The 16,754-nt window shown below is 47.4% G+C and overlaps 1 protein-coding gene across 5 annotated transcripts in view; it reads right to left on the bottom strand.

Moving 5' to 3' along the window:
* The window catches only part of FAM114A2 (family with sequence similarity 114 member A2), an 80,133-nt gene that overhangs the window by 43,925 nt on the left and 19,454 nt on the right, over positions 1–16,754 (bottom strand). For all 5 annotated transcript variants that reach the window (XM_040345104.1, XM_040345100.1, XM_040345103.1 and 2 more), the window contains 3 exons: positions 16,462–16,560; positions 10,641–10,747; positions 4,667–4,801 (listed from right to left, as the gene is read on the bottom strand). In XM_040345104.1, the coding sequence (XP_040201038.1) occupies positions 4,667–4,801; positions 10,641–10,747; positions 16,462–16,560 (341 nt within the window). The remainder of the gene's footprint in view (positions 1–4,666; positions 4,802–10,640; positions 10,748–16,461; positions 16,561–16,754) is intronic.

Below are 16,754 nucleotides of genomic sequence, written 5' to 3'. Positions count from 1 at the left end.
ACAAATAGAGCTTTCTTTTGGTGGTATTTGATCACCTCTGCGGTTTATATTTTTTGCGCTATAAACAAAAATAGAGCGACAATTTTGAAAAAAATGCAATATTTTTTACTTTTTGCTATAATAAATATCCCCCAAAAACATATATAACATTTTTTTTTTCCTCAGTTTAGGCCGATACGTATTCTTCTACCTATTTTTGGTAAAAAAAAAATCGCAATAAGCGTTTATCGATTGGTTTGCGCAAAATTTATAGAGTTTACAAAATAGGGGATAGTTTTATTGCATTTTTATTATTTTTTTTTTTTTTACTACTAATGGCGGCGATCAGCGATTTTTTCGTGACTGCGACATTATGGCGGACACTTCGGACAATTTTGACACATTTTTGGGACCATTGTCATTTTCCCAGCAAAAAATGCATTTAAATTGCATTCTTTATTGTGAAAATGACAGTTGCAGTTTGGGAGTTAACCACAGGTGGCGCTGTAGGATTTAGTGTACACTTAGTGTGTGTTTACAACTGTAGGGGGGTGTGGCTTTAGGAATGACGTCATCGATCGAGTCTCCCCTATAAAGGGGATCACTCGATCGATGCAGCGCCATAGTGAAAGCACAGGGAAGCCGTGTTTACATACGGCTCTCCCCGTTCTTCAGCTCCGGGGAGCGATCGCGACGGAGCGGCTATAAACAAATAGCCGCACCGTCGTCCCGGATCGCTCCCCAAGGGAACCCGACCGCCGCGTGTAGCGGGGGGGTCCCGATCGGACCCCCGACCCACGTCTAGGCAGGCACGTACAGGTACGTTGATGTGCCTGTCCGTGCCATTCTGCCGACGTATATCTACATGACGCGGTCGGGAAGTGGTTAAAACAACTAGCCGATTCCCCTAGACAAAATGAGCATCCATCTAAGGGTAAAAAGTGTTATGTACGGGTGAACCCCCGCTTTAAATACCATATTTATCGGTGTATAACACGCACAGGCGTATAACACGCAAACTAGCTTTTAGAGGGAAGTTTCAGGAAAAAAACTTTCCATAGCCCCCTGTGTATAACACGCATGCACAGTTTACTCTCTATTTTCAGGGTAAAAAAGTGAGTGTTATACGCCAATAAATACAGTATATAAAGTAAGTTATTATTCATTTTTACATTTTAATTATATTAATCTGAACTAAATAGAAAGGCTTATAAAATAAAGGCAGTGAGCACATGATACAAGGTTTAGTTACTCACATCAACCTCATTTAAATTTGCATTAGTCAGATTTTGAATCATGTGACTGGCTGAAATTGGATACAGCGCATTGCTCTAATTGCCCTTATAAATTAGTTTGCAAATCCTGTCTCATCTGCTGTTAAGAACAAACCCCTCTAGACTCCCTCTAGTGACTTTTCTTCAGATCTACAACAACATAAATAAGAAATAGGAAGCATGTAAAACATGTAAGGCCACGTTCACATGGGTGTACCTAAATGTACACCTGTGCGAGGGATTTGTTTGCTCACATGGGATGAGCAGATGTTCCGTGCATCCGTGTGCAGACATTCTTATTCATATCTATTGGGAATCAGTGGCTGCACAAACACAGCCACAGTTTCCAATTCGACATCCATGTGGATGTATTGCCTCCGAACCCAAACCGTGTGAATTCAGGGACACACACAAAATTTAGAGCAGCAGCAGTGTCTTTGCAGCAGCTGCTACTGATAAACATGAATGGGACTGAATGCATGTGGATGCACGGGACACAACACTTGCGCAGGTGTACACCATGTGGCCATGCGAACAAGGCCTAAAAAATTTACATAAATAACATTGAGGTATACACTGCAATAATGTACGCTACCTGAAAATACACTATACATTTACTATGGACTAAATACATAAATTAAAGTGATTTTTAAAGGTTTTTTCTTTTTGAAAAAATAACAAGCATCTCTATACTTACCTGCTCTAAACAGTGGCGGTGCGTCCATAGAGGGCGCAGGAGCGCCGCCCCCTCTCGCTCCTGCACCGCCAGTGAATACAATACACAGATTCATGCATTCAGATGGCCGACCCCCTGGTGAGTGATGGCCATCTGAATAACGGCAGCTGGTTGGCTTTGGAAGTGTCTATCAGAGCCAGCGTCTCTGATAGGCTTTCCGATTACAGCCTGAGGGCTGTAATTGGCTTCCAAATAGTTAACCAGGGGACGCACAGGGTGTACGTTCCCTGGTTAACACTGACAGGCATCTCAGCCAATCAGGTTCACCGGTTCTGGTTACTGGTAACCTGATTGGCTGAAGCGACATCGAGGGAGAGACTACTTCAAGGGATTGTGAAGGAGGATCCGAGGTTAGCTGACCGAGAGAGGTAAGTGCCAGGCGGGGGGGGGGGGGGGGGGGGGCAATCTGGCAGCATTTTAGGGGAAAACTGGCAGCAATTGATGGGCACAGTGGCGACAATGGCATGGCGCAGTGGCTGCACTTGACATGGCACAGTGGCGACAATTGATGGCACAGTGGCTGCATTTGGTATGGCACAGTGGCGACAATTGATGGGCACAGTGGTTGCATTTGGCATGGCACCGTGGCGACAATTGATGGGCACAGTGGCTGCGTTTGCCATGGTACAGTGGCGACAATTGATGGGCACAGTGGCAACAATGGCATGACACAGTGGCAACAATTGATGGCACAGTGGCTGAATTTGGCATGGCACAGTGGCAACAATTGATGGGCACAGTGGCAACAATTGATGGGCACAGTGGCTGCATTTGGCATTGCAAAGTGGCGACAATTGATGGGCACAGTGGTTGTGTTTGGCATGGTACAGTGGCGACAATTGATGGCATGGAGTGGTGGTCACAGTGGTTGCGTTTGGCATGGCACAGTGGCGACAATTGATGGGCACAGTGGCTGCGTTTGCCATGGTACAGTGGCGACAATTGATGGGCACAGTGGCAACAATGGCATGACACAGTGGCAACAATTAATGGCACAGTGGCTGAATTTGGCATGGCACAGTGGCAATAATTGATGGGCACAGTGGCAACAATTGATGGGCACAGTGGCTGTATTTGGCATTGCAAAGTGGCGACAATTGATGGGCACAGTGGTTGTGTTTGGCATGGTACAGTGGCGACAATTGATGGCATGGCATGGCACAGTGGCGACAATTGATGTGCCCAGTGGCTGCGTTTGATGGCATGGCACAGTGGCGCCAATTTTTTGGCACAGTGGCGACAATTTTATGGCACAGTGGCAGAGTTTGATGGGCACAGTGGTGACAATTGATGGGCACAGTGAGGCTGCAATTTATGTTTTTTTTTTTCGTTTGTTTGCGTCCCCCCAAAAATTTTGAGCAGCGGCTCTAAACCTACTCTTCTCGGGTCCTCTGCTGGTGCTCCTGGCCCCCTCCTTTCTGTCCAGTGCCCCCATAAGAAGCCACTTCCCATGGGGGCACTCATGAATACTCGCTCCAGAACCCCACTGCTGCATCCACTGACACAGACAGGGGACTCGGTCCTGCCCCATGCTCCCTCATCACTAGTTTTGATTGACAGCAATGGGAGCCAATGGCTCCCGGTGTCCCGGCGTCCCAGCAAAGCCAGAGAGACAGGGAAGTGAGGGGAGAGAACAGCTTCAGACCAGTGGCATCCTGTGCATTGAGGGTGCAAGGGTGCCGCCCCCCTATCCCTGCCGCCGCTCCCCCATCCATGGGGGGGGTTTGGTGCTGCCAGTGCCACAAGCCCCCTGCGGGGGGGGGGGGGGGTTTGTTGTATTGCCAGTCCCATGTGCCAGGGGGGTTAATGCTGCCCTATATACCCTATCTGTAATGCTGCCCTATATACCCTATATATCTGTAATGCTGCCCTATATACCCCATCTGTAATGTTGACCTATATACTTTGTCCTGTGATGCTGTGCTGTATACACCTGACACTATGGGTGGAATACAGGGGACGGAATGGGTGGATTATATAAGGAGTGGGGTGGGTCAAAAAGGAAGGGTGGGGTCTGGCGCCCCCCCCCCCCCATCCTAAAACTTCACCAGTCGCCACTGCTTCAGATGTTCAGAGCACTGTATTGAATGAAAGTTTAGATAAGCATAAGAGAGGAAGGGGGGTGAGGGGCCAATGCCGATGCCTAGACATTTTTTCCCTTATTTCAAGAAATGCATTAAAAGGTAAACAATGATGCTAAGGCTTTATAATCACTTTAATTAAAGTATTTATATGTATATGTATACATATTTATATGTATATGTTCTTTTTTTATTATTTTCTTTTAAGTTAACAAACAAAAGACACTTCGGAGAGCATTCATCAAAATAAGACTTAAATTAGAATAACACGTCACAATTGTACAGCATACGCTTAGTTAGAGCAAAATTATAGTAAGACACAGATCTTTGCAGATAAAAATAAAATAAAAAACCCAACTATGTTTACTATACCAAATGTATCGATCTACAGATAGCACCCGAAATGGGTGTATAAAGGGCAAGAGTTGCTCTGAAATTGTGGCTATCTCCATCTAGAATGCCCTACAGAATATTACCGAAAAAAAAACAAGAAAAAAAAAAAGAGAAGAACAGAACAAATAAAGAGTAAAGTAAGAAGAGAAAGAAAAAAGTGCCCAGAAGACACCAACATATTTATGGTAGGTGTAAAAGCTTACATGGGACAGGGTAGTGTTCCTGTGCATAAGCCCTTTGGTCTTCTTAAATCCTGGATCTCCTTCTGCGATCACATCCATTGTTTTTTTCCCAATAAACTCCAAGGCATCCAATCCCCCTGTGATGACAGTCTTCCCCTAAAACAATAGCATAAACATATTTCTAGTTAAAGGGTAATTTCACGTTCATGGAAAAAACTATAGCAAATGAAAAAAAATGTATAGCATATACAATTGCTACAGAAGCTATACTATATATGTTTTTTAAAATTACCTTTCCATTTCAATAAGCAGAGCTGTAATTATGCAGTTTTTTGTATCATCTGCTCATTTGACAATCATATTCACACTACAATTTTACTGCCCAATGACAGGAGGATGAAAAATGAAGCTGTGTGCTTGGGGCAGGGGTGTGTGAATTGCAAGGACTACTGAGCAGAAAAAATAAATCTTGTATTTTCGAAGGGTGTCTGTTGCTGTTTTCCTGGAATTTCTGTTTGAAGTGTATTTATAGTCATTGTGGGCCAGATTCACGTAGAATCGCGGCGGCGTAACGTATCGTATATACGTTACACCGCCGCAAGTTTTCATCGCAAGTGCCTGATTCACCAAGCACTTGCGTGAAAACTTACGCCGGCGGCCTCCGGTGTAAGCCCGCGTAATTCAAAGGGGCGTGTGCCATTTAAATTAGGCGTGCTAACGCGCCAGACCTACCGCGCATGCTCCGTTTTGAAATTCCCGTGCTTTGCGCGAAGTGACGTCATTTTTTCGAACGGTGACGTGCGTAGCGTACTTTTGTATTCCCGGACGTCTTACGCAAGAATTTTTTTTTGGAAATGCGACGCGGGAACGACGGCCATACTTTAACATGGGCTGTGTAAAGTTAGGGCAGGTAAAACGACGACTAACTTTGCGATGGGAAACTAGACTAGCAACGACGTAACGAACGCGAAAAACCGTTGTGGATCGCCGTAAAACCTCATTTGCATACCCGACGCTGGAATACGACGCAAACTCCACCCAGCGGCGGCCGAGGTACTGCATCCTAAGATCCGACGGTGTAAGACAATTACACCTGTCAGATCTAAGGGCTATCTATGCGTAACTAATTCTATGAATCAGTCACATAGATACTCTGAGAGATACGACGGCGTTTCATAGAAACGCCGTCGTATCTCTTCTGTGAATCTGGCCCTGTATATCTAAAGACATTTTTTTTTTTACTTAGAATTTAGGGCAGTTCTTGCCCTTCCTCTGAAAAGCGATCAGTGGTGGATAATTTTCCAGGGTGGTTTGACAGGCCATGAGGAAGCAATAAGTTGCCTCCTTACTGCTTGTTTTAACCCAGTACGTGTTTTTCTTTTTTTTTGCACGGGAAATTCCCGCTTTGACAGCTGTCACAGGAACCAGTGTAATCACCAAAATAATTCCCCTTTATTCCTCTTTTGGTGACAACTCAAAATGTCTGCTTTATACTCACTTTTATTCTCATTAACATTGGTGGTCAGTACCATTAGAAAGAGTAAATCTCCCCATTGGGGACACAGACAGCAAAAAAAGACCTATGTCTGAAACCAGGTTTCATGTTTTCACTTATGTGAGAATTGGATACGGGTTTCCTCGCATCCAATTTGCATGATATGCGTCCTGTGCGTCTTTGGGTCCGGTTCAGGTGTGAATTCAGGCAAAAATTCGGACCTGAATCACACCTGAACCGGTGAATAGGGACACACCGGATCCCATGCTGGGAACTGCGCCCACACAAATGTGTACCCGGCCTGACCTTTGAAACACTCTAATGTCCCACCAGGTGGTGACCTCTGAAATAAAGAATTGTTCGTATTGGGCTTTAAGGGCCTGTGCAAGGGTTTGGCCACATTCGAGCTGTGTTCAAAAAAAATTACCTTTACAACCCCTTTAACTTTGGATAGCAAAAAAAAAAATTCTGCCAGTAAATACCTTATATAGCCTACTTCCTGTTTCTTGTCTGGAAAAAAGCTTAGGCTTATGACACCATGCACAGCTCTCTCTCTTACTCTCGTGAGAGTTTGCCAGGAAGGTAGGGGGGATGAGTCATAGGAGGGCCGATGAGAGCTGCAGAGCTGGAGGTGTGCCTCTGTGTGTGTCTGTGTAAATCCAGAAAGTAAACAGACAGCAGCTTCAGCTGCCCACAGTTAAAATGGTTGCAGCCAGACAGTGGAGGGACATTTCTGCAGCATATTTGGCAAGTACAGAATCACAGTATATATAACATAATATGCAAAGTGGTTGGAGGGAAACTTCAGAATGGCAAAGATGTTTTTATTACAAATTACGTGAGCAGACTGCAGTTCCTCTTTAATGAGAGCCCCACAAATACACACTTTCTGTGTAACGTCTGCTGGGATCAGGCAGTCTTACAAAAGGGTATTATGAAAATGCCAGGTCCAAAACCTAACTGGAAGAGCTGTGAGTACCTCATCTAGGGAGACTGGGCATGATCAGACAGGGAGAAAGCACCTACAGAGGCATCCTGTAAACAACCAATGTGCTTGACCAAAAAGAGTTGATGCAGATATAGGAGTGCTGGGGATGGGAAAAGAAGGTATAGACATTGGACCTGGAATACAGGAGGCGACAGATATCCACTAACTGAAATCTGGACATAGGTATTTCTTGATTCTCTTAACCACTACCCCACCGCGCGATAGCGAAAATACTGCTACAGCGCGGTGGAGTTATTCCGGGACGACGTCCTCCCAGAATCCTTCACTCGCGCGGCCGCTGGGGCGCGCTCCCGGAATCATCTGTGAGCGCCGGGTCTAGAAGACCCGGCGCATCACAGATCGCGGTAAATCGCCGCTGATAGCGGCGGTTTACCACGTGATCGCTCCGTCAAATGACGGAGCGATCACTTGTAAACAAACCGGCGTCATGACATGACGCCGGTTCCTCCCTCTCCTCTCTGTACCGATCGGTACAGTGTGAGAGGAGAGGGGGGAGAGCGGCAGCAGCAGCAGCTGCTATGGGATGGATCTGTGACACATGCAGTCACAGATCCATCCCTCCCTCCCTGTGCAATACTCTGCAATTAACCCCTCATACTCTGCAATACCCCCATACCCCCCATACTCTGCAATTAACCCCCCATACTCTGCAAATAACCCACATACTCTGCATTTAACCCCCCATACTCTGCATTTAACCCCCCATACTCTGCATTTAACCCCCCATACTCTGCATTTAACCCCCCATACTCTGCAATTAACCCCCCATACTCTGCAATTAACCCCCCATACTCTGCAATTAACCCCCCATACTCTGCAATAACCCCCCCCCCATACTCTGCAACAACCCCCCCATACTCTGCAATAACCCCCCCCCCCATACTCTGCAATAACCCCCCCCCCCCCATACTCTGCAATACCACCCAATACTCCGCAATACCTGCTAATATGACAGAAACAAGATATTTTTATTTATTTTTTACAAAATTTTAAGTGTTTTTTCTTTTATAGCGCAAAAAATAAAAATCGCAGAGGTGATCAAATACCACCAAAAGAAAGCTCTATTTGTGTGAAAAAAAGGACAAAAATTTCAGATGGGCACAATGTTGTATGACTGAGTAATTGTCATTCAAATTGTGAGAGCGCCCAAAGCTGAAAATTGGTCTGGTGAGGAAGGGGGTTTAAGTGCCCAGTGGTCAAGAGGTTAAGCAGGGGTCTCCAAACTATGGCCCTCCAGTTGTTCAGGAACTACAATTCCCATTATGCCTAGTCATGTCTGTAAATGTCAGAGTTTTGCAATGCCTCGTGGAACATATAGTTCTGCAACAGCTGGAGGGCTGTAGTTTGGAGATCCCTGCTCTTATATGTTTGAAATTTTGTACTTTAACAAGCTTATGTGGACACTGTCCTTTAAATCCCAGGGGCAGTAAACCTTTACGTTTTGGCAGTTTTGGCCCAGGGCTTTGCTTTTTGAGATAAGAGATACCAGTCTCCTATTCCTGCATTTCACCACCTTGAGGAATTTCTGCGCCATGTTTGGGATGTCCTTCAGTATCTTGCAAAGTTGAAAACGCCGTGATTGGTATGATGCTGTCTAATTGCACGTTAATATGCACGCTGCCATTTATCTTTGTACTGTAAGTCATTACCGACAATATGTTTGTTTCTTTTTGTAAATTTATTAGATATATTCCGGCTCCACACAGACTTCGGCCCCTGAAGAAGGGAATATCCGAAACGCTTAGGGCCCTGTACTCATGTTGTGGATCATTTTTCAACTTTTATCTATGTCATTTGTTTTTAAAATGTAATATGCTGTGTAACCCCCTTTTTTCCATTTGATAAATAAAACTATTTTGCATATATTATTTTTACTCCAATTACTGTTGCCTTTAACCACTTCAATACCGGGCCTATTTTGGCACTTCTCTCCTACATGCATAAATCATATTTTTTTTGTTAGAAAATTACTCAGAACCCCCAAACATTATATATGTTTTTTTAGCAGACACCCTAGGGAATAAAATGCCGGCCATTGCAACTTTTTATCTCGCACAGTATTTGCGCAATCATTTTTCAAACGCCTTTTTTGGGGGAAAAAAAACAGTTTTGTGAATGAAAAAATAACAAAACAGTAAAGTTAGCTCAATTTTTTTGTATAATGTGAAAGATGAAGTTACGCCGAGTAAATAGATACCTAACATGTCAAGCTTTAAAATTGTGCACACTCATGGAATGGCGCCAAACGTCAGTACTTAAAAATCTCCATAGGCGTCGCTTATTTTTTTTTTTACAAGTTACAAATTTAGAGTTACAGAGGAGGTCTAGTGCTAGAATTGTTGCTGGCACTCTACCACACCCGGCGATACCTCACATGTGTGGTTTGAACGGCGTTTACATATGTGGGCGGGACTTACGTGTGTGTTCGCTTCTAAACGCGAGCTACCGGGGATAGGGGCGTTTAAACATTTTTTTTTTTTTATTTTACTCGATTTCTTTTATTTTCACACTTTTTTTGTAATTTTTTTTTTTTTTATACTCTTTATGGAGAGATGCAGGGTCAATAAGACCCCACATTTCTCCTCCAGGCTGGAAAGCATTAGATCGTGAAAAAAAATTCACCGATCTAATGTTTTCAGCCGCGATTGCGGCTGTGTTTACATTCCAGGACCCGGGCGTGACGTCATAACATCGCGCCCGGGCCTCCGATGATCATAGAGATGACTGGTGACCATCTGGTCACCAGTCTACTCTATGGTTTCCATCGGACGCCGGCGGATCGTTTCTCCGGGTCTCCGATGGCAAAGGAGAGCCCGGAGAAGCACCGGATGGCGGCGGGAGGGGGGGGGGCGTCCCCTCCCGCCGCCTATAAGAACGATCAAGCGGCGGAACCGCCGCTATGATCTTTCTTATGGTGCAGGGATTCGCCGGCTGAAGAGATGGATATCTGAATGATGCCTGTAGCTGCAGGCATCATTCAGATATCCCCACTGAAAGTCCAGGACGTCATATGACGTCCATGGGCGGGAAGTGGTTAAAGCCCCACACCGGGGGACTCCTCGCTTTTCCTTGTTCATCAGGGGTGTTGGCAACAAACAAAGATCATATATCCAAGATGTTCCATTTATACATCTGCTCTTAAGGGATGTGAAGGACAGAGGAGATGATGATTTGAAGAGTCCAGTGTAGGGTCTCCTTCAAGATTGAAATCCCAATGCGAACGGTATCTTCAGAAAACAACGTATGCAGTTGTGCAAGGGTGGTGTCCAAGGAGGAGACTTGATCAGAATTAGGAGTATTTAAGAAAAAGTGCAATTATATAGACTCAATTTCCTATTTACAAATAAAGCACTGCTTTCTGGGTGATGCCAGCTGTCTAGAAGCTGTATTTACCAGGGTTTTTTCTGTTTCCTGCTTAATAATCCAAAATGATTATGTAGTTTGAACCAGCATTAGACCCATCCTGCAATAGGAAATGTAAAAAGACTTACTGTACTTTGCACAGCAGTGGAGATGCTGGAGAGGAAGCCGAAAGCTCCTGAAATTGGTGATGAGGCCTCACCCTCTTTGGATTCAGCACCCTCTTCTGTATTGGCATCTATAAAAGAAAACAGTGTGACCTTCTATTGGATGTAGACATTTATATGTTCTTCACATTGTGCCTGCGTCTTCTCTGCACTCTCCTATTTCCTATCACTAACCAAAAACATACTGTTGGAGTAATCAGCTTCTATTCAAACTTGTAGCACAGTGTATATGTGTACATCTGTACAATTTACATTGGCATAGCTGCACTTTTAAGCAGTAAGGGTGTGTATAGTCTTCTGTAGTGCAACAAGACCTGAACTATAGAAGTAATTCAAATAAACGAATATATGAGCATGAGTCTATTCAAGCTTTAATACTTCTCACAAAGCACACCAGTGCTAAACACATAGGGCCAGATTCAGGTAGATCCGTGCAATATTTGCGTGGGCAAAGGGCAACGATTTTTGCTCTGCGCCCACGCAAATATTTTGAAATGCCCACGATTCACGGAGCAGTAGCTCCGTAAATTTCACGGGCGATATGCTAAATAGCCCGGCGTAAGGGCGCCTAATGTAAATGATCCCGCCGGGGGCGGGAATCATTTAAATTAGGCGCGCTCCCGCGCCGAGCGAACAGCGCATGCTCCGTCGGGAAACTTTCCCGACGTGCATTGCGGCAAATGACGTCGCAAGGACGTCAATAGCTTCGAAGTGAACGTGAATGGCGTCCAGCGCCATTCACGAATCACTTACAGTAGGTGAACCCGATTTTGTGTCAATCTCGCTCTCTTTCTCGGCGAGATTGAGCACCTACGAGCCCCATCGCGGGAGCCAGCGCCGAGCTGGCTTGCCGCGATGGAGACAGAGCCGTCATAGAAGCAACGGGAGATCCGACTTGGATTCCCGCCAATTCTACACGTGTGCGGCGTTTGTTATGAATCCTGAGGGGGAAGTCCCCGCCGGATTTTAAATAAAAATCCGGCATGGGTTCCCCCCTCAGGAGCATACCGGGCCCTTAGGTCTGTTATGGGTTGTAAGGAGAGCCCCCCTACGCCGAAAAAAACGGCGTAGGGGGTCCCCCTACAATCCATACCAGACCCGTATCCAAAGCACGCTACCCGGCCAGCCAGGAAGGGAGTGGGGACGGGCGAGCGCCCCCCCCCCCTCCTGAGCCGTACCAGGCTGCATGCCCTCAACATGGGGGGGTTGGGTGCTCTGGGGCAGGGGGGCGCACTGCGGCCCCCCCACCTCAGAGCACCCTGTCCCCATGTTGATGAGGACAGGGCCCCTTCCCGACAACCCTGGCAGTTGGTTGTCGGGGTATGCGGGCGGGAGGCTTATCGGAATCTGGGAGCCCCCTTTAATAAGGGGGCCCCCAGATACCGGCCCCCTACCCTAAGTGAATGAGTATGGGGTACATCGTACCCCTACCCATTCACCTGCAAGAAAAGTGGTAAAAACACAAATAAACCACACAGTGTATTAAAATATTTTATTTTTCTGCTCCGGAGGCCGCCCCCTGTCTTCTTTATTAGCTCTTTTACCAGGGGGAGCTTCTTCTTTGACGTCTTCGGGTGGGTGGGGGCCGCCGTCTGGTTCTCTTCCACCGCCGGGGGGGGGGGTGGCTTTTAAAAAAGCCCCCACCCCCCCTGCGGGTTTCCTCCGGCGTCTTCGGCGGGGCTCTTCTTCTTCCGCTATCCCGACGGGTCTTCTCCGCTATCCGGGGGGTCTCGCCGCTCTCCGCTGTTGACTCGGCGCACCCCGGTTCTTCGTCTCGCAGTCCGGTCCCTTCTTCCGTGCTGTACGTCTTCTTCCGTGCTGTGAGTTCTTCTTCCGCGCTGTGACGTCATGTTCTTCACTTCTCTTCTTCTCCCGATGTTGACACGCCGGTCCTCCTCGCTGAAATGACGGATGCGCGCCTTGCATCGGACCTATATAGGCCTCACAGTCCCATCATGCTCTGTACCTACCCATGTGATACCTACCCACGTGGTTGGTATCACATGGGTAGGTACAGAGCATGATGGGACTGTGAGGCCTATATAGGTCCGATGCAAGGCGCGCATCCGTCATTTCAGCGAGGAGGACCGGCGTGTCAACATCGGGAGAAGAAGAGAAGTGAAGAACATGACGTCACAGCGCGGAAGAAGAACTCACAGCACGGAAGAAGACGTACAGCACGGAAGAAGGGACCGGACTGCGAGACGAAGAACCGGGGTGCGCCGAGTCAACAGCGGAGAGCGGCGAGACCCCCCGGATAGCGGAGAAGACCCGTCGGGATAGCGGAAGAAGAAGAGCCCCGCCGAAGACGCCGGAGGAAACCCGCCGGGGGGGGGGTGGGGGCTTTTTTAAAAGCCACCCCCCCCGGCGGTGGAAGAGAACCAGACGGCGGCCCCCACCCACCCGAAGACGTCAAAGAAGAAGCTCCCCCTGGTAAAAGAGCTAATAAAGAAGACAGGGGGCGGCCTCCGGAGCAGAAAAATAAAATATTTTAATACACTGTGTGGTTTATTTGTGTTTTTACCACTTTTCTTGCAGGTGAATGGGTAGGGGTACGATGTACCCCATACTCATTCACTTAGGGTGGGGGGCCGGTATCTGGGGGCCCTCTTATTAAAGGGGGCTCCCAGATTCCGATAAGCCTCCCGCCCGCATACCCCGACAACCAACGGCCAGGGTTGTCGGGAAGGGGCCCTGTCCTCATCAACATGGGGACAGGGTGCTCTGGGGTGGGGGGCCGCAGTGCGCCCCCCTGCCCCAGAGCACCCAACCCCCCCATGTTGAGGGCATGCAGCCTGGTACGGCTCAGGAGGGGGGGGGCGCTCGCTCGTCCCCACTCCTTTCCTGACCGGCCGGGTAGCGTGCTTTGGATACGGGTCTGGTATGGATTGTAGGGGGACCCCCTACGCCGTTTTTTCGCCGTAGGGGGGCTCTCCTTACAACCCATAACAGACCTAAGGGCCCGGTATGCTCCTGAGGGGGGACCCATGCCGGATTTTTATTTAAAATCCGGCGGGGACTTCCCCTTCAGGATTCATAACAAACGCCGCACACGTGTAGAATTGGCGGGAATCCAAGTCGGATCTCCCGTCGCTTCTATGACGCGCTTGCTGGGATGTGCTGTCACTATTCCAGTGAGTGCGAGATCTCGGCACCATGTCGCCGAGTATCAGCGCGACGCTGTCGTGCTAAAAGCACAATATCACAAACACCTACTGTACGTAAACGACGTGAAATTTAAATTTCACGAGCGGGAAGGGCGGCTATACTTTAGCATTGGCTGCCCCTGCTATAGCAAGAGCAACCTTGCGCTAAAGTCGCCGTACGGAAACTCCGTACCTTGCGTGCGCAGGGCCCGCGCAACTTTTGTGAATCGGTGGTAGTATGCAATTTGCATACTATACGCCGATCACAATGGCCGCGCCCCCTAGCGGCCAACGCAAGAATGCAGCCTGAGATATGAAGGCATAAGGAGGCTTATGTCTGTCATATCCTAGGCTGCAGTCCGCGTAGCGATGTTCCTGAATCAGGGGCATTCGCTACGCGGGAGCAAAACAGCTATTGCGCCGCGCAACCTATGGTTGCGCGGGCGCAATAGCTTCTTGAATCTGGCCCATACAATATAATCTGCACCATTGAAAAACCAGGACATTTAGGACCTTATAGCCATTGGCCCGGATTCAGAGAGCAATTGCGCCTGCGTACCCATAGTTACGCAGCGCAATTGCTTCCTTGCGCCGGCGTTACGAATGCTCCTGATTCAGGAACATCGTAACGCCGACTGCAGCCTAAAATCTGCGTGGCATAAGGCTCTTATGCCACGCAGAATTTTGGCTGCATTCTTGCGATGACCGCTAGGGGGCGCTCCCATTGTGCTCAGTGTATAGTATGCAAATTGCATACTAACACCGATTCACAATGTTGCGCGAGCCCTGCGTACGCAAGTTACGGAGTTTCCGTACGGCGTCTTTAGCGTAAGGCTGCCCCTTCTAATAGTAGGGGCAGCCAATGCTAAAGTATACCCGCCGTTCCCGCGTCGTAAAATTTGAATTTCACGTCGTTTGCGTAAGTGATTCGTGAATGGCGCTGGACGCCATTCACGTTCACTTTGAAGCAAATGACGTCCTTGCGACGTCATTTGCCGCAATGCACGTCGGGAAAGTTTCCCGACGGCGCATGCGCTTTACGATCGGCGCGGGAACGCGCCTAATTTAAATGATTCCCGCCCCCTGCCGGCGCGCCCTCGCAATTTACGGAGCTACTGCTCCGTGAATCGAGGGCAGCGGCGCAAATTTGCGGGGGGCGCAGGGCAAAATCGTTGCCCTGTGCCTCCGTAATTTAGGCGCAATTCTTACTGAATCTGGGCCATTGTATTCCTGTTGTATTTTGCATTCCAAACATTATCATAAGTGGAAACTTCAATAGGATGAGTCTGGCGTGGTATAAATCTAACCATGACCCAATCCCTATCATATACTGTAAATTAGCCATTCTCAACCAGGGTTCCGTGGAAATCCAGCATTCCTCCAGATGTTGCTAGGGGTTCCTTTAGCCGTACCCAATTGACCTGCCATGTGATGGTGCCTGCATTGTTCCAGGTCTATTGCCATTTGGCACAGCCAACAGTATGACATCAATGAACTTTTTAGCTGCCTGGAAGAGTGTAATTCTGACCACAACAGTAAGGCCCCTTTCACATTGAGGAGTTTTTCAGGCGGTACAGCGCTAAAAATAGCGCTGCTATCCCGCCTGAAAAACTCCTGCCCAGCTACCTCAATGTGAAAGCCGAAGGGCTTTCACACTGAGGCGATGCGCTGGCGGGAGACAAAAAAATCTCCTGTCAGCAGCATCTTTGGAGCGGTGAGAGGAGCGGCGTGTATACCGCTCCTTCACCGCTCCTTCCCATTGAAAACAATGGGAAACCGCGGCAATACCGCCCGCAATGCGCCTCTATATAGGCGCATTGCGGGCGGTATTAACCCTTTATCGGCCGCTAGCGGGGGTTAATACCGCACCGCTAGCGGCTGATTTCCACGGCAATCCCGGCGGTATAGCGCCGCTACTTTTAGCGGCGTTATACCGCCACCGCGGCTCCCGCCCCAGTCTGAAAGGGGCCTAAAGGAGCACATTCTTTTCACTGACTACCAACAAGGGAATTTTCCCCACTAACAATGAATTGCTTTTAGCAGGGGGTTTAGGCCTCTTTCACACTGAGGCGCTTGTAAACTGCCAGTAAAACACTGAGCGCTTTTGAAGAGCTTTTCAGGAGCTTTTGAAGAGCTTTCAATTCATTTAAATGGAGAGGGGTGTTTTTTCACCGCTCTGTCAGTGCGCTGACCCAGTATGAAAGCATTCATTAATTTTAATGGACATATGTTTTTGTAAGCTTTTCAGGCGCTTTTCTTTTGCGTGAAAGCGCCTGAAAAGCGCCTCAGTGAAAGTGGTCTTACCGAAACCTGAACATTTTTTCAAGGGTTCCTCTGGTTGAGAAAGGCCGATACAGGTATTTTAGAGAAGGGTTTATTGAAACATGCAGTTTCCTGAGTTACTGTATTTACTGCCGTATAACACTCACTTTTTTACCCTGATAATAGAGGGTAAACTGTGCCTGTGTGTTATACGCAGGGGGTTGTGGAAAGTTTTTTCCTGAAACTCACCTCTTAAAGTTAGGGTGCGTGTTATACACATGTGCGTGTTATACGCCGATAAATACGGTAATTCCGTATATAAAAAAAAAAATACTATCCAATCACGAATGCTGAAAAAAACACGAGTGTTGACTTGCCTCCTGCTGCCTCAGCTCGGTCCCTAAATGACAGCTCTACAGGACTGGGAACTCCCAGAGTGCTCTCTGCCTTCTCAATAGCTGTACTGATTCCATGACCTGTTGAAGGGAATGTATTTTTTTTAAGAATCAAAAAAGCATCAAAATAAAAAATATTTAGTGCACACTTTATTGAGTTTAGATAACAGGTAATAGGTTTTAGCTCTATTATCTCTGAAGGCTATTAAAGCTGAATTCCAGGCAAATAGTAGAATACACCTCTGAAATGCACAAACATAAACCCTGCTCTCTAT

Source organism: Rana temporaria, chromosome 3, assembly GCF_905171775.1.
Source record: "Rana temporaria chromosome 3, aRanTem1.1, whole genome shotgun sequence".
Classification (NCBI taxonomy): domain Eukaryota; kingdom Metazoa; phylum Chordata; class Amphibia; order Anura; family Ranidae; genus Rana; species Rana temporaria.
The sequence above is the reverse complement of the archived record's forward strand: the minus strand, read 5'-3'. Positions and strand labels throughout refer to the sequence as shown.